Source organism: Zophobas morio, unplaced genomic scaffold (assembly GCF_036711695.1).
Source record: "Zophobas morio isolate AGI-343-1 ecotype UQ-CSIRO unplaced genomic scaffold, CSIRO_AGI_Zmor_V1 ptg000016l, whole genome shotgun sequence".
In the NCBI taxonomy this organism is placed as follows: domain Eukaryota; kingdom Metazoa; phylum Arthropoda; class Insecta; order Coleoptera; family Tenebrionidae; genus Zophobas; species Zophobas morio.
The window spans coordinates 8,264,986-8,288,794 of record NW_026972121.1 but is presented as its reverse complement, the minus strand read 5'-3'; the positions used below and the strand labels follow the sequence as shown (position 1 = coordinate 8,288,794).

The 23,809-nt window shown below is 35.3% G+C and overlaps 1 protein-coding gene across 1 annotated transcript; it reads right to left on the bottom strand.

Moving 5' to 3' along the window:
* Positions 1 to 4,548: 4,548 nt before the first annotated feature.
* Positions 4,549 to 8,587, bottom strand: LOC135129716 (phenoloxidase 1-like). The gene is made up of 4 exons (XM_064056965.1): positions 8,482 to 8,587; positions 5,769 to 6,753; positions 5,100 to 5,721; positions 4,549 to 5,044 (listed from the first exon to the last, which is right to left on the bottom strand). Exons 2-4 carry the CDS (start codon positions 6,741 to 6,743, stop codon positions 4,623 to 4,625), a joined length of 2,019 nt encoding a protein of 672 aa, XP_063913035.1. The 5' UTR covers positions 6,744 to 6,753; positions 8,482 to 8,587; the 3' UTR covers positions 4,549 to 4,622.
* Positions 8,588 to 23,809: the final 15,222 nt, after the last annotated feature.

Here is a 23,809-nt window from a genome sequence, read left to right as displayed (position 1 = left end):
AAGGTCTTCTGCATCCTGCAGTTGGCCAAGATCACAAAGAATCAGTCTCGTTCACATGAAAAAGGAAAAACAAAAATTAGAATTGCACATTTAAAATGACTACAAACCAACATCAAAATTGCACAAGTAAATATAACATACATAAAAATGTGTAAATAAGACAAGAATGAGTTTCACAAAAGACGAAATTTAATAAATGAGAGTATTTTTACTTAAAAAGTGTGTTTCGAGTTCGCTTTCAACCCCGTGATCATCCAGAAATTGTACATTTTCTGATGAATTGTTTCAATTAATTGTGTCACACGATCACTGGGATGCGTTAAGCATTGAACCTCTTCTCCACGTTCTTTATGACTAACGAACACATGGCTAGATGTAGGTTCAGCAGAAGTCAAATTTTGTTTACAAATGTCACAATCTGGAATACCAACTTTTTTAAAAGATATCCAGCGACATATGCACTTGCTTGATTTTCTTGATGTTTGGGTTATCCAAACAATCACTAATGTCCTGTTCCTCATCTAAATTTGAATCACTTGTTCTGTTAAATAATTCACAAGATCGCCTAAAGCTTTGCAATGATCTTCCTGACAATTGCTATTCCTAGAAGTAGCAGAACTGAAATGATTAAGAATTTCTGTCTTTAAAGCAGCCACAAATTAGTGACAAGTTGGATTTGTATTTCAAACATCGTGTTGCCTTATTTGACAGAACAAATTCTTCACTGGATCTTGTTATGATCTTGATTTAAGTTCCTCAATGACAGGTATTGCACACCAATCTTTTTTAATACATAATTGATCTAATGGTCGTTCGCCATCCTTCAACAAATTTGAAATTTGTGCGAACTTGGCCGGTTTTAGAATCAATTATTTTCCAATCCCTAATTTTGGGCAAAAGATCAGACCAAAATGACATATTAGGCACGGCACATTTAGAAACTTTTCCCTCTGAAGCATAGTGCTGGCTTCCACTTAGTGAATCAAACAAATTATCGATCATTGAAACAAAATCTGCAGTATCCATCGCTACTGGGGGAGCTGGCCCTTATTAGTGAATGTTTCAATAGCAGCTGCTACTGTTAACTGTTGAGCAGCTACTTTAACTTTCATTTTGACATAGCTGTCCTTAAAATTGAAATATTCATCCCTTAATTTCGGTAGATGTCTGTACGTGCGTGTAGTCTGATGTAAATTAAATTCTTTGTGGATATGTTCAAACTTTGGGACCTTACGCCTTGAATACTCGATAGAGCAATCAATGAGTGCATCGCGAGTATTTTTTAGTAAATGAGGTACGTGAAAAATTGTACACATTGTGACGGGCTTGGGAGATTTTCAAAATTAACCTTTGTTAATTTATTATATATAAAGCTGTAAAACTCTTGTCGTGGACCTTGTGCCCGACATATAGTGAAAATATTATTTATTTGTTCGTAGGCTAGTTCGTGATGATGGTAACACATTCTAGTGACTGGACAAAGGGACTACTTCAAGTATATGCATTTTGCTTAAATGAATAATTATATTTAATTTAGAAATGAGTATGTACAAAAGAGATTTAGTCATATGAGAATAATTTGGTATAACAATAAATTGTAGTGTAGTTTAATATGCAAATATAATTATCAGAAAATGAACTTCAGTATTAAAACATTTTTAAATAAATTCAAGAAAACCTTATAAATTTGAAACTAAATCTTTGAAAGCATAATAAAACAAACATTTAAAAAAATCTAAAACAAAAATATAACAAAACTTAAAATTGGTACCATAACTCAAAATTTGTAACAACTCAAATTTTGTAACATAACTCAAAATTTGGTAACAACTCAAAAATTTGGTAACAACTCAAAAATTTGGTAAGGAACATTATAGTAGTTGCGTGGTCAGCGTTCATCAAACAATATAACTGTTTAACTAATAATTTCAATGCAAATTAATCTTTAAAAATAGATCTAAATCTCAAAACGTTATCCAATCGAGAATACAAAGGGCGATTTATCATCAAAATTAAATTGAACTTTAAAAATATTAATAAAAACAAAACTTTGAACTTTTTATGAAATCGTGCACATTTTTGGAGATGTCAACACTTACCCCCTTGTGTCACAACACAAACACACACTAAACAGGGAACTGGCTAGAGGACTCTGATCGTTTTTGGATCTTTCGAACTTTTATAAGTTAAGACCCCTCCAAAGGAGTTGTTTTCGCAAAATTGTTTACAAGTTACCAGTTTATTTGGGGAGTCGTAAAAGTATTTGTGTTTCCACCAAATTAGGCTTAATTAACTGTAATATGAAGATTTTTAGTGGCAAAATGTGCTTTTTGTTAAAATTAACAAATTTAAACCATGAAATTATAAAACTGGACAAAGACATCGTGTCCAGCCAAACGGCGCCAATATTTAACTGTGAAATTATAAACCTTGATTAGAATGGTGTGAAATCATAAAATCCAAGTTTCACAAGGACAACCTTGATTTTTACGACAATGACGATTGTTCTGATTCATACCAACATCTCCAAAAATAAGTAAATTTATCGCCCGTTACAACATCCTTTTGTCATGAACGACGAAGTAATATGGGCTAGGTCGGTTTTCATTTTCTGCGCAAAGTTCTTTGTTTGTACTGTCTTTTGATCCCTTTTATCATAAAAACAAGAGGACGATTGGCTGAACTATCATTTCGTCCCAATTTACCACGATCGTCAAATCCACCAATTCTTTATTTTACGGGTTCATACTGAAACCCTGAAGAAAGTCTCATTTCATCAAACATCAAGGTACAACAACGATCAAGCTCATCCATACTCTCCACTTGTCCATACAGGCCTTGTAAAACAGGCTGAATCATACCGCACTCAACGGGTAATTTTGACAAAAGTTGCTTCAAAGTTCTAACTGATGCCAATTGAAAATAGATTTGCAAATATTTATACAAACGAGGACTTCTCTTAAACATTGTCAAGGCAGAAACTTTATCATAAATAGTCCACCGCCTCCCAGATAATGGCCGATTTACGTTACGAATTTGGGAATTAATAAAATTTTTTGTTACTTCATTTAAATTGTTTTCAATGAATTGAAATCCACCATCGTTATACAAATCCTGAAGTGCATTTAAATCTAGCCTTTCATTTTTTAACAAAGTTTTAAGTTTACTCAATTTGGCCTGAATATTTCGGTGGACTGTATTATTGAAATTAAAATTCCATTCTTTCCCTCTGACAGATAAGAATATTTATTAGTGTGGTCAACCGTCTCACAAGGCCTGAACGGAGTTTGCGGTATGTTATTAATTTAATTTGACAAATACTCTTCCATGCGTTAAGTGTAAGGATTTTTGGGAAATGTATGGAATCTCAAATTAGTGTACTCTTGAAATAATCTGTTGACATAATAGGCATTTTTACAAGACGGATATCTGCAATATTTAGCGGGACGTCTTAATGAAGCACCGAGAAGGTTCGACATGTTTTGTGTATTTTGAAAAATAGCTGTATATATTTGTGTAGGTGTATGTGTTAAGTGCGTATCTACCTAGATTAACAGAGATGAAATTTAAGAAAAAAATCCAAACTTACATAGTATTTGTCCCAACTTGTCCAAATGGCGAGAAGCGAGAATGCGAGAACAAGTCAATGATGGGAACAACTGATCATTACTGTGGATGGGTTCTTTTTTTCAACAATTCCCAGAACCACTTACCTTTCGAAATTTTCGAATAAACATTTCATTTATTCCGCGTTGACTTTACGGCAATCGCGGCGCTTCAACTTGGATGTTGTTGTTGTTTGTCAATTGTCATTTTGCTGCCAAAATGTCGGTAACGCATGCGCACTACAAACACAACACCCCCACTTTCAAGGTGCAGCAAATGTCAACGAAGTTTCGAGGTCACCAATACAAGTTTCACCTCCATGCTAGTGACTGTAGGTACTTCTCTTTCTTACACATTGGAATACTGAATTGCGATACTTTGGTTATCTAGTGACTTCAGTCTGAAACATTTGAAATTTGGCAGTTTAGTTTTGATGGTTCAAGGCTGATCTTCCGGTGGAATTATTTCAGTTAAAGGTAATTTAAAATGTCTGTGTGAAAATTACACTTAACTGCAATAATTACACCGGAAGATCAGCCTTAAATCATCAAAACCAATGCAACTAAACTGCCAAATTTCAAATATTTCACATTAAAATCACTAGATAACCAAAGTACCGCAGTTCAATGTCCCAATGTGTAAGAAAGAAAAGTACCTTGCGTTGCGCGCCCTCATACGGTCACAAGACAAACGACCACCCATGAAAACGGGTCAGTAAAATTAGCGAGTTGTCTCTACTGATTGATATCTATACTGTGTTGCGGTTGCCCTTTGAAGCAACCAGTTATTCTTAAAAAAATATGGAAGACACCCCGCCAAAATCAGTTCTCAGGTTTATTACACTCAACAATTAAATCTGTCATATGAGGCGATACAATTTTCTATTTTAAAAGTTGATGACGTCATGACAGAATTTTATTAAATTTCACCAAACAACACAAGCAAGCTTCTAAATTTTATTGCTTTTAAACCGTTCAAGAAAAATCTCAAACTACAAATTTTAGCATTCTATTTAATTAAGCTGCGCTCATTCTATCGTTGAACTTAATGGTAACATCTTGGACTTTCATGTTGGGAGTCAAGAACTCCTGAAGTGTATCAACCCCTTTTCTAGGTAACCTGTCGAACGGGTAACCCATGGCACGACGATCTGGGTACAACTTATCCTTGATACCGCAATAACTCCCAGCGTCGTTGCACACTCCCGTGAGATCTTGTGTGACCTTGTCGTCTTCGTAATTGGAAATCATCACGAAGAGCTGGGAGGCGAAACCCTCCGTAGTCCCTTTTGGAATCAACATGTGATCGGGCCATCCACAACCGCAGAAGTTGAATGGAGCTGAACCTCCTGCTTGGATTTTACGGAACGTTTTTTCGAAAGGAATTGTCACCGTGGACTCATGGTGGGCCCGGGTGATGATATTCTGACCTCTCTTCACTACAACCCAGAAAGATATTAAATTAAAGGTGTTTTACGTAATCTAAGAACTTACAGTCAACGGTGAATTTGTCTAACTCGATGAACATGATCTTCTGGTCTCTGAATAACCATGGCTTTCCCGTTTCGTCATATTTCGGCGCAAGGAAGATTCTGCAGGTGCCTTGTTTGTTACAGTTGGACTGGTTATTGACGCTAATCTTGAATGTAAATGGTTCGTGCTGCAAGTGGGTGAACCTCACGAGAACGGAGCCTTCAGCATGAAAGTCCATTCCTGCGGACAAATCCACTTCTGATTGTTGCCAGAAGGTGTTGAAAGTGTTGTTGGGGCTTCTATGCGACTGGACTTCGATCTCGCTCACGGTGATACCAGGGTAGTTCAGTTGGCTCTCGCTGTAACGGGGCAGAGTGGCTTTATATTCTTGAAATATGTCGTCGATGTACGAGTGCCATCTATAGAAAACTGGGTCCCGCATGGCCGTCGCCGTATCACCCATGACCCCGAATGATTCAAGGTGGCGATTGTCCGGGTCGTGAATGTATGCGATGAAATCGTGACCCATATTGTGTAGCTCCCCATATAAGGCACGGTTAGGCGAGAGGATGCTAGGCTCGACCATGTTACCCAAGATATCTATACCTCTGCTTTCGGTGAGATTGATGATGCACCCACGTTCCTAAAAGTTTTATTATCAATCTGTGACGGTTTTGGAGTCTTACTTACGTCGATGACACTTCCTTGGTGAATGGCGGCAAAAATCTGGTCGCTCCACCTCTTCAAATCTTCAACATCTTGCTTCGCCTCTTTTCTATTTAAATCCCTGATTCTTTGGTTGACAACCCTCGCCGGATACGACTTGCTGTTCGACGAAGTGTCCAGCTTAGGGAAATAAGCTTCCTCAATTTCCTCCGTCCAGTCCAACTTCTTGGTCCTCTTTAAGTCGTTGCACAACCTCTCGTAGTTGTACCTTGCGATGATCTGCTGGTGCATGTAGTAGAACAGTTCTCCCCTACGATCCTTATCCACGATTTTTTTCGTCGCTTTGATCGGGTACACCAGATGCCAATGCCAATGATGTAAGTTGATCCCAAAATCCTCCCTGAAGTACGCCAGCCGGTGCTCCACCTCCAGGTCCGACGCCGTCTGGGGAAGTTCGATGGGTTCCCTTGAGCTCCCGGGGTTCATCATCGCCTGCTCTCTCGCTTTGGCGAACACCTTGGAATCTACGAACTTGTTGGGGAAGGACGTGATGAACGGTGGCAGCTCGGTATCCTGGGTGTCCGGTCGGTGTAGCATGGCTACGGACAGCGCGTAGTTAAATAGGTAGGGATTCACGCAGTCCCGAACGCACACCGCTGTGGACAAGAGGTCATCCACGTTGGGGATATCCATGAAGATGTCGATGAGCTTGGCGGCGATGTCGCGGTGCTTGGGAATAAACAGCGAAAAGTTTTCATCACGCTCCAATTCGAGGCATTCGCCTAACGAAGGGATGGAGGTCTTCTTGACGACGATGCGCTCTTCGTCGTCTTCGGCGAAGCGGCTTCTGACGTGGGGTGCCTTGGACTTGTAGCGGGGGTTGACGTTGAAGTACTCTTCGGTCACTTCGAAGACGGTTTTCTTGGGACCCTTTGCCATAAAGACGGGCTCGAGCGGTCGGTCGAAAAGGAGGGTGAGGTTTTCCTTGGTGGTGGACATCGTGGCGTAGCTAGGGGATTATTTTTTATTATTGGTGCTTTTTTAAACTGCAATCTATACATGTAACAGTTATAACAGTAATTTTAGTAATATTACCAGCCCGATGTTCGTACTTAGGTTGGTATTAGCCGTGCCACTAATAAGTGTCAAATGTAACATTCGTAAAACCAATTTGAATTACGAATTTTCAACGCAAACGTTTACTAATAAAAAAGGCAAGCTAAGTTCTATATGTAACCCCACCATTTTCAAATTTTGACGGACGATACAACTGTTGATTTGTTGCCAAATAAATTTGGAAGTTAGGTGTTTTGTGGTGCGGATGCTGACTTCCAATGCTACTAACCCAAAATTCATTAGGTAAATATACCCTAAATATTGAAATCAAAACGTGAACAAAAATGCTTTTTTACCATTTCAAACTAAAATTGGCGAGCTATAATAACTATTAGGACAATAATTTTTTTTATATCAAAAATTAATTTTGGCACGTTAATGTATTTTTGGGCTGCCATAGTTGTAATTGACATTTTACGTTGACACGTGGCGTGCCGAAAATACAAACGAGGAATTTAAGCTTTGAAAAAATAAATTGATTATCACAAAGCAATTACTACTAATTGATAATCGTGTCTCTAAAGTTATTACATATAACAAAAAGTGGCTCGAAAGTAAAAAAAAAGTGCAATTTAAGTTGTAATCTTAAATAGGGGAATTTGTTGATCAAAATTTGGATTGGCAGTAATTTGACAGTTGACACTACTCGGTGGTTTACAGGGAATCAATAGATTACCGTGGCCTTCCAACAGCCCAGATTTGAATCCTATAGAGAATATCTGGGCACGTATGGCCAAATTTATTTTTACACATGATTTTCGCCCACAAAATATTGGCGAGTTGCAAGAAAAACGGCGGAATAACAAAATATTAATCGTTTATTTATTAAAATATTGTTTATTAGTTCATTGTTTCTAAAAATGAAAATGTACGTGCTGTTCAGATGATTCCGGTGTCATTAATAATAGAGCCCAAAGACTTTTTTCGAACATTCAACCAAAGATATTCTCTGCTTTCTCGTTTAACCATGCGACAAACCACCAGAAAATCATCAAATACACTATCTGAACATAATGCACAATATTTTTGTATGTATACGCATTTTCCATCTTATGCGTTTTTTGAAAACACTAATTGTCTGTTGTTCTTTTTTTCGATTGACTTTGAATTCTAGAATAAAAGCTCGTGACATTAGAGAGAAAAAAAAAAAAAAACAAAACGAAAATTGCAGTCTGTCGCTTACGAGTAGAATTGTTAAATTTTGAATCGAATTTGGGTTTACAATTGATATAGTTTTACTAAATTCAGACATTTTTTTAAGTTTATTATGTTTGACGTGTAATGAAATGTCGAAATGCAATAGTATATGTATAAATTAAAAACCACTAAATAGTGTCCTCTAGCAGACAATAAAATTTATTTTTAAAATAGTAATGTTGGTAACCCCAGCGGATTCCGTGTTCAGTTTGATAGTAGCGGTCCAATAATTGTCAAACAAAGTGTCAAATAGCCTCAATGTCAACATCATTATTTTAAAATTAAATTTCATGACTCACTAGAGGACTTTATTTCATCATATAGTATAATAAATGAACAACACCTTTAAAACTGTGCAGCTGTTTGGCAATTTTGTATATAAGCAGTAATTATTAATAAGGAATTAAAAATAACAATTACTCACATTGTAACAACTGTTGCCGTGTAATGTAGTACTGATCACAACAACCTACGATTTTTATTTTGCGAGGATAAATAATATAGAACAAAATTATCTTATTTATTTACAATGGGCGTTCCAGAAATTCGATAAGAGACGCTTACTCAGTTCAGATTGAAAAGAATCCGGGCCGTGCCGTTGAGTTTCAAAGGAATTGGGTAAAGGCCACCCCACTACTGAAAAAATTTCTTCCAATCATTCTGAGAGATCACAGGATTTTCGTTGCCGAGCGTTTTTCAGAAATTCTAATCTGTTTTTTTGAAAAAACTTGTATTGCATGGAAAATTTTGTCACAAAATGTAGTCGGCTATGAATTAAAACTTATTTATTCGCACTGAATATTGTCAAGTACATGAAATGGGAGGTCGTCAAATGTACGATGATAAATCGGTCAGAGCTGCATTTGGTTTAGTCGTGAACCGGTCATTCTCAAAAATCTATAGAGGCGTTACATTACATCGATGCATTTGATTATATGATGAATGATGAATTGATGATATATCCCGTCTACACATTTTTCAGGGCCAGCACAATTCAGTGGACTTCCTCTTACACTCATCGAGTCACGTTAGTCAAAAATTAGAAATCTAAAAGTCAAAAGAGGCAAAACCGGTGAATTTACGATTGTGTAGTAAGAAAACTAATGTTGGTGCACTTTTTAAATTTTACGATTTGGCAGTTGGGGATAAATAAAACTTTTTCTGAGACGCCATTTCTGAGTGCGAAGTATTTTAGTCGCTGTAGATTAAAAGAAAAAATTACTCACCTTTGTGTACTAAAAGAACGATATTTTATAAGAGCTAGACCAAATTATCATGTTTATATTCGTGTCGTTTTTAAATCATTCCATTTAACATTATCAAATCACATAAATTTTGCTGAATTCACGTTTAATCTTCTTCAAAGACGCATTCTTGAGGGAAGACGAAGACCGATGACTTAGAGCAAAAATTAACTTGATGTCTCGTAGACTTATATTTTTGAAGTGTTTTACAGTTCTGTCTTCAATGTTTTAGTTGGGTTTTGTTCTGATTTTTTTAAAGAAGACCACAAGTGTTAACACTGGAAAAAAATGAAAAACAATCGTTTATGATTGATTGATATTCCTAATCATGTTTGGCCCTTTCGATTCACTCCCGTAATTCGTCATTGCATATGAAAACAGCTTGCACTAAAGTATCCGAGTACCACTTTTGTTTTAATACGAAAATTGTAGCAAGCACAAGAAGTTTGGGTCGTAAAAATCTTTAAGAAGGAACTAAAAAAATAATAGTGGCGGAAATGCTACAAAAAATAAATACTGGAGATTTTTTCTCTTTTTGCACGCGAACATAATGTAGTTATTTATCACTGGGAGATCAAAAAGATTTAAGGCCTGATGTTATTTAATCTGTTGAGTGCTAACTTTGTCGCTTAAAACCGACAATGGACTTGAACATGAAAATCTGTAACAAGACAACAAAAAAAATAAACACAGCGTTTAAAGTAAACAATTTAATCAAAAAGCAAACAGACTTGAATACACAACCTTGGCTTAATTTACAACTGCAAAAATTCACTCCAATAACTTTAACTACGTATATCTACATATACAATAATGTTACCACCGCATCGTCACAAATTACTACTGTGTACTGTGTGTAGTACTACTCACACAATAAAATCTAGGAGTATTAAATTCTAAAAGTGTTTTTCTTAATGTGTATAAAACAATGAAAAAATAGTGTTTAAACTATTACACTTCCGTACAAACATTAAATTTGTTTATTTATGATAACTTATTATATGTATTTTGTTGGAGAAACATAAAACAATCTTGTACTCTAGCATGAAGAAACTATACTATAATTACAAATTAACATAATAGCGAAACATAGAAGTCATGCACAGCAGCTAAAGTTTAAATTTATATAAATAGCCGTCTCGGCCTTCAGATTCTTATCATGGTTTGTTATCCAGGATTACAACCTTCGGGTTTTTTATCATGGCCTTCTATCCTGAATTATTACCCAAATATTTAATTATATACATACTGACTGATCGTCGTTCTATTTGCAATTTCTGATCCGACGGGTAGTAGGGATAAATAAATTTTCATCGCCCAGCTCTAGTAATGAGTAATGTCTGTTATTTTAGTAAGAAAATTCTTAGTTCTTGACAATCTTCTTCAGTCTTGAAACCTCTTAACTTCTCAAGAGATAAAATTAAAAATAAACTCTTAAAAAAAAAGAAAACACAAAGCAAGTCTCCTTATTCCTGTTCAGGATCTGAATTTTCCTCTTCGGAATTTGACTCATATTGTATAATAAACTTTTCAAATTCCCACCTTCGTTCTCGTTGGAACTGTCATGATTTTCGTTTACAGTCATTTTTGGTTTCGTTAAATTATTATCCACTTCATCTAGTACTGCTGAATTATATTTAACTGAAACCATTTTTTTCATTCTTGTCAACTGTACATTTTTTTTTTGTTTTTACATTAAAGAAGGTCCTCCAATTTCTCTCGCAAGGGGCTGCAGTTTAGTCATTTCTCGTTGCTCACACAATCCTTTCCAGCACGGTAATGGACAAACATAGCCCTAATCTCGTGTTATACTCACTAATATCAGCAATCACAATGCTTGGATCTAAATCATATGATTACACATTTTGATGATAAAATCTAATGCCTCTTGTTCATCATCTTCACACAAATATTCCTTAAATTTTGGATTTAAAAGTTGAGCAGCCAATTCCGCAGGACGAAAGATGAAGGTTTGACGATTTATTGCAGCTTGAATTGTCCTTTGGTCCTGCTCACCCAGAAATTGCATGTTTTTTAAAATGTCAAGTTGCATTTTTTCAATTTTTGTATGGACATATGATAAACTCGGGTTGTCTCCCTCAATTTCTGTTATTAGATTTATAGATGCTTTCCATTGTAGGTCAGAATTGTTCAAAATACACAAAATAATTATTGCGAAATAAATTCCCTCTCTCTCCTCCCTCTTCATCATCAAAGCTCTAACATTGTACAAGATCTATTAAAAATACTTTCATAATCTTCAATACTGCCTTAAAAACTAGAATTTGAATATTGTAGGCTTTCCCCCATTGATGCAGATTTTCAGATTAGGTAGGTCAAAATATATGTGCAATCAAGAATCATAGATTAGATAATTTAGATAATAAATTAACTTACGAAATAGTGCGAAAGTATTAAATTTGGGAATAATTAAAGAATTTAAGGGCTCGCAGTGGCGTTGAAAAAAGATCAATCTTATTATGTGTTCTATTTTCGATCCTACACATAGTGGACATAGGAGAGAATGTAGAAAATTTCAAAGTGGCAAGATACTACACTTCGAAGATGTGCATTAAATGATAATTTGGCTAGCATTAAAGGAGAGTCAACACTGTTATTTATCATTTTAACTAGGAACAACACAAGTTTCCGTAACACTGGAGAAAGTAAAGCGATTTAAAAGCCAATAGGTGGGTAAAAACCATTCTTTCGGTAAAACAAATATTCAAGAAACCTTCGTATGACACGTTCCAGATGCATTAAATGAATGTTATGGCGAGGACACCAAATTATGCAAGCTTAGTAAAGTTTGCTGCCAATTAATAAATTAAAAAGTCGAATGATAGTGTCACAATATTGTAAATCTCTAGAGTTCCTTATGATGAAACCCAAAGTTTTCATGCAGTCTGCCACAACTTTGTTAATATGATAAGCAAATGAGAGCCTACTATCAAAAACAACCCCAAGATCCAAAAAGGTCTGAGGGCTGGCTAAGACTACCCCATTAAGAACGCATTCAAAGCGAATACTATATCGCTTTAAAGAAAATGACATTACATAACATTTATTTTGATCTAACAAAAGCCTGTTTAAATTGCACCCTACCACAATCCTATTCAAATTATGTTGTAACTTAAGGCAGTCATCAGTTGAACTTATTCTATTGTATATCTTGATGTCATCTGCATATAAAGAAAATTCAACATCTAATTCATTCGAGATATCATTGATGAACAATAAAAAAAGAAGCGGACCCAGTACAGAACCTTGTGGTACTCCCGATAAAACAGTAATAACATCAGAATCATATCCACAGCAATTGACATATTGTTTTCTGTCACCTAAGTACGACCAAAAAAAGCTAATTAATTGCATATTCAAGCCCAAAGTATAGAGTTTATCAAGTAATATACCATGATTTAGTTTGTCAAAAGCTTTTGAAAAATCAACATATATTACATCAATCTGTAGTCCACAATCGATCGACTGCGATAAACTGTGTCGCACAAAGAAGATTTGTTACTGTAGCGCGGTCACTCATAAAGCCATGATAACGCTCTGTAATTGAAGTGGCTACTTGAAAATACAGTTGTTTATAAATTAAAGATTCAAAGATTTTTTGCAAAATTATTAAGAATTTTGAAGCAGTTCGAATTTTGCCTTTATGAACAGGATTGATTTTGGAAAGTTTCCAACAATCTGAAAATGTTCCTAAGTTAACACAGATATTAAAAAGAACAGATAACGGTTTAATTAAAACTCGAGCACAATCTTTTATGATAAATGCTGGTATATCGTCAGGACCCTGAACACTGTTTGATTTAACTCTATTGATAGCTTCAAGCATTTCATTTTTACTAATGATAGACACATTTATGTTCACATTTGTAAGGTCATATTTAGGTTTGTTAAGGTTTGTACGGTCATATTTAACTTTGTTAAGGTTACAGCTAAAACTAAGGCTGATTCATAAAACTGGGCAAACGCATTAGCAATATTTTTAGCTCCTGTCACAACAGTATCACCAAGAGTCACACAAGATGGTATGCCGGTGTGTCGTCTTTTGCGTCGTATATAATCCCAAAAAGTTGACTGATCAGACTTGACGAAAAATTACAAATGACTTTAGACGTTCAGTTCGGTTTTCGAGCGGCGCACAACACCACGCAACAAGTCGCGCGGATAGTCGCGGCCACAATCAATAACTTCAATCACAACAAAAAAACGTCATGGCACTCCTCGATATTGAAAAAGCTTTTGACAGAGTATGGCTGGAGGGCCGCATTCATAAGCTCCTAGAATATGGGGTGCCTACAAATTTTGCACCACTAATTCACTCTTACCTATCGGACAGGCAGTTGCAGGTCCGAGTAGGTAACGAGTTATCGAACAGCAGACCAATCAGGGCCGAAGTTCCTCAAGGATCGGCCCTAGGTCCCAAACTGTTCAACATCTATATTTCGGACATCTCGACATTCACAAAAACGGAGCTGGGGTTGTACGTTGATCACACGGCCATCTTCGCGCACTCTTTTAGCTGGAGGTGGTCGCTCGGCAAGTGCAGCCCTAATTTGACGACTGGCTTATTAAGCCCAACCCCAGTAAAACAGAACTGATTAATTTAAATCGACATTTCACCAACAACAAAATAATCACCCCACTTAAAATGCAGGACGTTAAAATCGCCCCCTCTCCCCACGTAAAATACCTTGGTGTAACACTAGACACCAGACTGACTTTTCGACAACAACTCGACAAAACAGTAACGACAGCTAAGGGGACGCAAAGACAGCTTTACGCCCTAATGGCAAAAGATAACGGACTATCGACTGACAACAAACGGACAATCTACAAAACAATAATCAGACCCATACTGACATATCAAACTCAAATTTCACCCGTTTAAAGAGATACGAAAATAAATGCCTTAGACTAATAACTAACTCAGACAGATACCGACGAATACGAGACATGTTAGACCAGACAAGACTTGAACCATTACGCGAACATACGGACAGACTCGCCAAAAAATTCTACCGGACCTAATTAGAGCACAACACACTACTTAAAGACATGACGAATACACAAAGAGATCCCGGGCATTACTGGAAGTTCAGAGATATTTAGAAGAAGATTTGCTAGAGCGACATGAAAACTCTTTGCTATGGTGGGAAAAAAATAAAGGTTTATTTCCAAATTTAGCGCTTGCTGCCAAAGATCAGCTATGTGTTTTGGCAACAAGCGTCCCGTGCGAAAGACTATTTTCAAAAGCCGGTCAGTTAATATCTGAAAGGAGAACTCGTTTGACCGAAAAAAAAAAACCGAAATGATTCTTTTCTTAAACCAAAATTATAAGTTTTGTGAGCAATAACTATCTCAACGCATTAGGTATAGTTTTAATATTTTTATATTTATAATATACTTTAATAAATTTTACTATGTATTAATATATTTTGCATAGTTTCCTCAAACCTATAAGGCGTTTTTATGGCTTTGACGTTTAAAGTACTTTACAGCCGACCCTTCATAAAACTTAATGTAAACCATGCCACGTGCCAGGGACGGTCGAGACGCGAAGGACCGGACTCAGAGTAATTTTGTTTGTTAAAATTTTTAAAAATTATTGTCTTACAGGTAGGTATCGGTGAGCGGATTTAAGACATCCGGTTGTGACGGCCTATTGAATTATAATGGGAGTCAAATTGGTGTGAAGTCATAAGCGCCTTATATGTTTGAGGATAGTGTCACATTAGATTTTTTGAGTTTTAAAGTTTCGACATTCCTCTCTTCGGGAAATGGCCCAGCCGCGAGTTACGGCGGGAGACCGGGGAGACCATAATGCTCTAATGTGACAATAGTATACCTGCATTTGGCATATTTATGTTTTATAATTTTGTGTTTTAAAATGTGTGTATCTTCTACTTCTATTTTTTTGTATTGGTTTACATATTAGGTATAATAAGATTATTTATGTATTTTATGCAATATGTTTTTATTTTTTATATTAAATAAATTTACAATATGATTTGTTGTTGTTAATTTGATCCCAACAATTATTATTTATTCATTCATCCATGTATCGGAATTTTCTGCTGTTCACATGGCACCCCGTTTCACCGTTCCTCGGCGAGAGAATATCGAAACCGTTCCTGCGATCACCGTCTAAAATCACGGTGACAAGAAACAACCGTGAAAAGTCACGGTTCCCGCCGGCGCCGTGATTCCAGGTTTAGTCGCTACTTTCGTCGCACGCCGTTACTTGGTAGATCACCGTTTGAAATCACCGTGACAAAATCACGGTTTAAAATCACCGTGATTGAAAAGGAACGGTCACCGTGATCAGTGCCGAAACCAGAGAATATTTAGGTATAGGCGAACCTTGTGTTAGGCGCCCCTCCTCTATACATAAAAAAGCAATTTTACAGAACAGTTTTATTTATATTTTTTAATAAGAATGCAAAACAGATACTATGATAAAATATAAAAAAAGAAACAAAATTCGAGATTATACGTATAGGTATATAATATGTATAAATATGTAATATGTTTCTGAGTTTCCGTTCAAAATAAAAAAAGATTAATATGACATAATTCTTGGTACAACATAATTTTTGGACGAATTTGGCGCCCCTTGTCGTTGGCGCCCCTAGGCAAGTGCCTACTCGGCCTATAGCTAGTTTCGGCACTGACCGTGATCACCGTGATCGCAAAATCTTATCTCTACTTTTAATAATGTAACAAACTGTACATTTCATATTTATCAAAATAAATGCATTGAATAACTTATTATATTGGATGTTTCTCTTCCAAGGATCTTGTTGCGGACAAATAAACGGTTGCTAATGAGAAAAATGAAATGTTTGCTGTTGTTCTCTTAAATGCATATTTGAAAATAGCCGTATTAATTGTGCTTTTAATGGATACCCTTCATCTCTCCATATATGCAGAATTGTGTACAACATAAACTTAATTTTTCCATAATACGTGTCGTGCAGAAATAAATGCATCATGTCGTCTGGCAGGATATGGAGGACCTAAATGGTACACAATTCCATTCGGTGATGTGATACAATTGAAACTTAAGGCACTGCACTCTCGTATGTCCGCTGTAAACTTTTTTTTGCATCCGAATAGGTCTACATATTGCTCGTGCAGTGCCATCAATAAATCCAGTACAGTTTGTTAAGGGGGTTCCTTTTGTATGTAAGTGGCTGTAGGGAAGTGTCCTTGAGAAACACTGGAGTTCACCATTTATTTTCACCAAAAGTTAAGAATAGCCTACTCCATTTCATATACACAAAATTAATAGTGTGTTTTAAAAGCTTACTAATCGACGAATATTGCAAGCCAAATTCATTTTGCAGTTCCTTTAATCTTAATTAATGATGATTAATAAACAACTAAAAAAACTACTTCTCCCAATTAAATTGAAGCTAAACCTTATATAATATGTCGATCTGAAGTAATCCATCGTCTAGGCATTTGCAAAGCAAGGTGCAGTTGTATTATCTGCCAGTTTTCAAACCGCTAGAGATATTGGAAATTCTCGTTTGGTATGGTATTAATTTTGAAACTGGCACAAGTATATGTTTGTTTTTCGATCAATTAACGTCATCTCAAAATTTTGCCGAATAAATTCTACTATTAGTACTACTACTTTTACTTGTGATTTATCACTGGACTCATTTTTACAATGTTGATATATGTGTTAGATCTAATTTACAAAAGCTTTTAGGATCGGATCTTATTGGTCACGTGGAGTAACGAACCGATTAACAATTAGACGACATGCAGACCAGCTTCTTGCAAATTTTCAGTATCAGAATCTCAGGAAGATAGATTAATTGAAGAAACTGCATTTTTTTTTCTAGTTTAGTTTCGAAACTTCTAAAAATGCTTTGCTTTAAAATAAGGAGGAAGAGGATGACAAAGAAAACGGTCAGTTCTGGAAGAGTTAATTTAGCTGTTTTCTTTTGCTCATTTGACGGTTGGTGCAGTAGCCATCTCCATTTTTATCATTTCTCGTATATATAGATGTATTTTGTTTGTCAAGTTTTTTGCTTGTAAATTTCTCATGTACATAATTGTGTAAAGGCATTTATTATTTTATTTGGTTTGTTATATTTAAACTGTTAATTTGTTCTCTTAAACATATTAATCGAAACATTTTGTTTTAGTTTTTTATATTTTCCTACGCCCATTGAATAATATATAAGTACATACGCATAGCACGCTTCTTTACACTGACTTTGACATTACGTATTTACATATGTATGTTTATTCAAACTTATAGGGGTTCTAAAAAAATATGCACAAAGTCAAATTGTATATTTTTTTGAAAATGCTGGAAATGTTTTATTGTACTTCAGGAGCGAGGGAAGTTTTGTCGAAACAACTTTAGATTAATGTTTTACACATTTCGGACATATCTTTAGTTTAACTTATAAGGCTATCATAAGAAAATAGTCTTGTTCTTGAAAAGTAAATTACTGAACGGTATAGTTAAAAGAGCAGATATATATCACATATGTATATTGGATCAACTTTTTTTTTGATATATTTAGCAGTTTCGGAGATTATTTGTCTAATGAAGTCGTTAATAGACAAATCACACACATAAACGCAAATCAGTAGGTCATTATTGTAAAAGATAAAAAGTGCGTAGCAGAGCTATAACTGACGACACTTCAGGAGCAATTATTTATTTAAATTAGTTTCATTTTGTCTTCTGAGAAAAACGATTGAGTATTGTTACATTTTAATAAAATATATCAAAAAATATTTCCAAGAATTCACTGTTCTTAGGTAAATAAAATCTGATAAAGCGCGTTTAAGTAAATATATACATATTTGTTAAGAAAACTATAAATAGTTCATTTTACGTTAATCAGATATTTCGGGAGTATTTGCATTTGTTGTGGTATATAATACGTATGTACACAACTTGCGAATTGAAGAATAAAAAATCCCAAACGTCAGAAAAAACATTATAAATTAATGAATGTTGCTCCTGTTTGAAAATAATAATATTAACAACAATGGTATTCAGTAATCAACTAATCACTAACCAGGATAAATCGGATAAATTATTATTAAGACACTTTCAAACATTTTGTTAAATTATGTACTGATTATGGGAACCGGTCTGTACTGTATTTTCCAAAACCATAATTTACGAAAAGTCGACGATTTTAGGATGCCTAAAATGAAATAAGCTTTTAAAATACAACTTATAAGAACGAGGGGGGGGGGGGTCTGAACGGTATTGCGAATATCTCTGAAGTTTTAGTGACTTTTACTAATATTGACTTAATGATTGCAGAAATTCAAGAACATTTATTTATTGACACTCATCCTTCAGATGACAGTATCTTAAACAAAATTGAATCAATATTTATTTAGTTTTAATTTCCCGAACATGTAGTATTCTATCAAGAGAGGCGATGCATTGAGAGCGATAGGGACAGTTTCAGTTTTAGCCGCGAATTATAGTATCGCTTGGCACCTGTTAAAAGCGCGTTTTGATAACAAACGACTTAAAATAATGACCGAACTGTAGGAAATCGAAACACAGCACAGAAAATTGTAACGCAAATTCATGTAGGTACTGCCAAAAAAAACACAATTCTTTATTGCATTTATATCCTAGAGTCGAGGAGCAATCAGTAATTGAGCCGTGTACATCAAATTTGGTGGGTCACGTTAGCATAAAACAGCAATTAGTTTAGCCACGGTACAGGTGTTAGTAAGGACAAGTAATCAACAATGGGTTAAATGCCGAGCATTTTTTGATATGGGATCACAATACTGATTTATGAGTCAATCTTTAAGTATAAGGTTAAGATTAAGGATCAATCCGAGTAAAGGCGACATAATTGGCATTAATGGCACAAAAAGTACCGCGAATGGGGCAACCGGCACTCATTTTAAATCTGCGTACAACTGTTGCAATTATTCTGGAAATTGTTTAATTTTTCGCCAAATAACAGAAAATATACCTGCAGCAGTGACTATGTATTTAACATCTATACTCACTGCCTGCAGTTTCTTTCAATAAGGAACCGTTGAAAATTCCGCCAGATATGCAATTAGCTGATCCTTCCTTTCATATTGGTGAAGGTGAATATTTTATTAGATGCAAATGTATATATTTTGGTCTGGTTAAATAAAAACCCACATTGACGATATTCATTTTCAGCAAACTTCCTTGGGATGGGTGGTTGTAGGTACTCTAAAGGCAATAAATACCAGTGCAGGCTAACCCATTTCCTGTCATTTGTCATTAAAGGCTTTAGACCAAAGGGTCCACCAGTTTTGGAAAATAGATCAATGGCCTGCCGACAACAGGAAGGAACTTTCCCAGGAAGAAAAAATTGGTCTAAAGAGTTTAGACAGTACTTCCCTCGCTGTCGGAAACTTGACGACTGCATGCCTATTGTGTTTTTTTTCTCATTACATTTTTGTAGTGGGAATTTAAAAAAAAATTGCGATGACGTCATCAACATTTTTGCAAGGACACGTATATCAGGTGGGATAGATGTAGTGTAATACTAAGAATAAAATTATTATATTCTCAAATTTTCGGGAAAATGAATTGGGTCGTTTTGAATATTGATTTGTAATAATCAATAAAATAACGAAACAATTTACTCACGTATACGTATCAGAGGCAACTGAAAATCGTGTATGTATAAACATTCTTAATTTAAGATGACAGGCGTAACAGCATACGTGAGAGTCAAACAGAGAAACTGTAAACAAAACGACTATCGGTTTTATTGCTTCGACTTCCGCTTATTATACAAAACATTGGGTTTTATTTTAATTCTTGACGGTGAAATTCACAATTGGTTGATTATAAACATGTCAATTTCACATTCGCGGAACCAAGTGAACGCATAAAACAAATGCAGGTCTGTAATGTTAAAGTCGATGTAAATAAGCGTGCTACCCTTATGTTTCAACCGAGTTTTTCCTTTAACAAATTTTGTGTCTACCAAATTGGGTTGGTTGGGGTGTAATACTAATAATAAGTGTTGCCTTTAATTTAATCAATAAAATAAATTGACTTCATTAATTTTTTTGAACCACCTCTTAAGAAAATCTAAAAAATATGAATGGAATGATAAATCAATAGTACAAACTCATCATATTTTTTGCATTTTAGATAGGATTTATTCAGCAAAATTTAAGGGTGACGTCATCAATTTTTTTAGGAGGGATGAACAAATACATTTTGAACAAAAGTTTACCATGCTTATAAGAACTTTAAAATATTCCCAAGATTTCAAAGCATTCTGTTTTGTAATTCCTGATTAAATCGATAAAATAAATTTACGCATTCATTAATTTTTTTGAGTCACTCTGTATATGCAAATCCAAAAAATATGAATGGAGTGATAAATGACAAGTACAGACTCATCATATTTTGTACATTTTAGATATGATTTATTCGGCAAACTTTCGAGCTGACGTCATCAAGTTTTTGGAGGGGATAAGCAAATATATTTTGACTAAACATTTATTATGCTCTTTATGACCTTAAAACATCTGCAAGATTTCAGAGCATTCGGTTTTGTAGTTCCTGATTAAATCAATAAAATATATTTACGCATTCATTAATTTTTTTGAGTCACCCTGTATATGCAAATCCAAAAAATATGAATGGAGTGATAGATCACAAGTACAGACTCATCATATTTTGTACATTTTAGATATGATTTATTCCACAAACTTTTGAGCTGACGTCATCAAGTTTTTGGAGGGGATAAGCAAATATTTTTTGACTAAAGATTTATGATGCTCTTTATAGCCTTAAAATATCTGCAACATTTCAAAGCATTCTGGTTAGCAGATTAAAAATTAAATTTCAAAGTGTTGTTTTATAATTTTGATTTTTTTTCCAAAAATCTGGACGTTTCGGGTGAAAAGTCGATTCAGAGTTGTAAACTACATGTGTAGGACTATGTTATTTTATACAATTGAAAACCCATTTACTATGTACAATTTTGAAGTGACGTCATCGCATTAGTGGTGGGGATGATTAGACAAATTTTGGTTAGCGTTTTACCATCTACATGATATTCTTAATATAAGTACAAAATTTCACAACAATCGGTCGAGTACTTTCGGAGATTATCTGTCTAATAAAAATCCGGGACGGCAGACGGACAGACGGACAGATGGACGGACAGACGGACGGACAGACGGACGGACAGACGGACAGACAGACGGAAATGGGAAACCTATTTCTTCGTCTTCTAGGGGTCATGAAAAATCGAGAAAACGTAAAAGTAGAGAGTCGGCCGACGGACTCGATTACAATACTTCCTTTGCTTACGCTCGGGAAGTAATAAAGCAGGACATCATACAACTATTGTTTCATGGAACGTTTATTGAAGAAGTTGAAAGAATTATAGAAATCTCTGATCCAATTTGTAAACTGATCAATGAGTGCCAGTCCACAGACTGTTATATAGCTGATGCTGCTGAAAAATGGTTGCATTTGGAACTTCCTGAAGAATTTGAGAGTTTTTTAAATAAACGAAAAAAGATGGCACTTACTATTTATTGTTTAACTGCGAATTTTTTACATCCGTTATATCGAGGAAAATCACTTATTGAAACACAAACCGACATGGTGCATGAATTTTTAATTGAGACGCTAAGTGGAGTAGGCTTAAAAAGTTATCAAGAATATACAGCGACATCCGGTATCTTCCAAACATTAGTCGACAAAGAAATACATTGTCCTAAAACCTTTTGGGGTTTAGCGGAGAGAAAACATCCAGAGCTATCTGATTTGGCTAAAAAATTACACAGTATACCAGCTTCTTCAGCCGCTCTTGAGAGACTTTTTAGCAATTGGTCATTTTTACATAATGATCTTAGGAATCGTTTAAGCGTTGAAAAATCCAAAAAATTGGTGCATTGTTACTATACTTTAAGAATTAATGAAAAAAACACTAATGATGCTGATGACGTTTAAGGTGTGATACTGATGAGCTGATGAGCGGTGGTAAAATGAAGCTACATATTTTTTGTAGTTTTTGTTCCTTTAAGAAGGCTGTTTAATTTTGTGATATGAAAAGAATAGAAGACGATGTTTATTTATTTTTGTATTTGCGATATTGTTTGTTTTCTTCAATAAATTATGAAAATATTATTGGTATATAGGTACTTTTGGCCCCTTTCATTTTGAAAATAAGTTCTGTTCTGTAATAATGTGATCACTGAGTAAAGACTAAAGAGTATGCTATCAGCATTCAGCAGTGCTGGTCTGCTGGTTTAGCACTTATTTCATAAAAAAGAATAAATTTACTCAACGTAAAAATTGTTGTAATTAATTATGTAGATAATTGTTAATTAATGACGTAAAAAATATTTAAAAACTACGTGTAATATTACGGTATAATAACACCTCATTAACTACTTACAAACCCTGCTCACAGCATATGTCTTAAGAACAGATTGATTTAATTTGTAATTAAAAAAGAGCTTTCAATGCATTTTTAGTTACAAAAATATGTTGAAATGGAAAATCTGTAGATGATTTTTTATTTTTTACGCTTTCTGCTGACATTTTCGGTTAAATACCGTACGATTTATGCCCCTAGGTCTTTAACTGAAGTGGCCAGAACGTCGGTTCACTTGAACCCACGAAGCCCAATCACAGACACGGATTTCCATGGCTCAGCTCCTATACATGCGTTCGCTCGGAACTGAGGATACTAAACCGTATCTCAAAAACCAAATTCAAAGACTCTATCAATAAAACACTCTTCTCAAAGACAAGACTAGCACGATACGCTGAGGACACCCCCATCTATGCACACTCTTTCAGTGCAGAGGTGACCAACAGACAAGTGCAACTCCATGTATCACCTTGTCGGCAAACGCAACACTTAGACAGTGATGACCAAGAAAAGAGGACTGGCACGACAAATAAATTGACTATATACAAGACTATATTCAGACCGACTGTCACTTATGCAGCACCTGCATGGTGCGGCAAAAGTGACACTCAAATGACGCGACTTGAGAGGTTTCAGAACAAGTGCCTCAGACTAATAACGAGACAAGATCGATATGCCAGAATCGCTGATATGCTGGCTGAAACTGGACTGGAGACTGTGAGGGAGCACGTCGATAGACTGAGCAAAAGATTCTATTTGACGACGCTCCAGCACAGTTTTATGTGCATAACATAGTGCATGTGTCAAATCAAATAATTAAGAAACATGTAACCGCTAATGCGGCAGTATGCAAAACTACATGAGAAACAATAAAGATCTATTAAATTTGATTCTACCTAAGCTTTACTAACTAAACTCAACCCCGACCTTCCCGTAGCTCTCAAGTCCATCGTCGAAGAAACTCCCTTCTTTTTGAGATGACCAAGATTCCTGGATCCGACCCTACGACTACCACCCACACCGATCCGGACTCGACACAACAAGTTGCCCAAGACCACGACGACAAATTAAATTATTACGTAAACCATTTGCT

Excerpts from the sequence above, each read along its gene's own strand:
- LOC135129716 (XM_064056965.1), bottom strand. The coding sequence starts at position 6,743 with ATGTCCACCACCAAGGAAAACCTCACCCTCCTTTTCGACCGACCGCTC. Across the intron at positions 5,722-5,768 it reads ACCAAGGAAGTGTCATCGAC|GAACGTGGGTGCATCATCAA; the intron begins GTAAGTAAGACT and ends TAAAACTTTTAG. Across the intron at positions 5,045-5,099 it reads AGACAAATTCACCGTTGACT|TGAAGAGAGGTCAGAATATC; the intron begins GTAAGTTCTTAG and ends TCTGGGTTGTAG.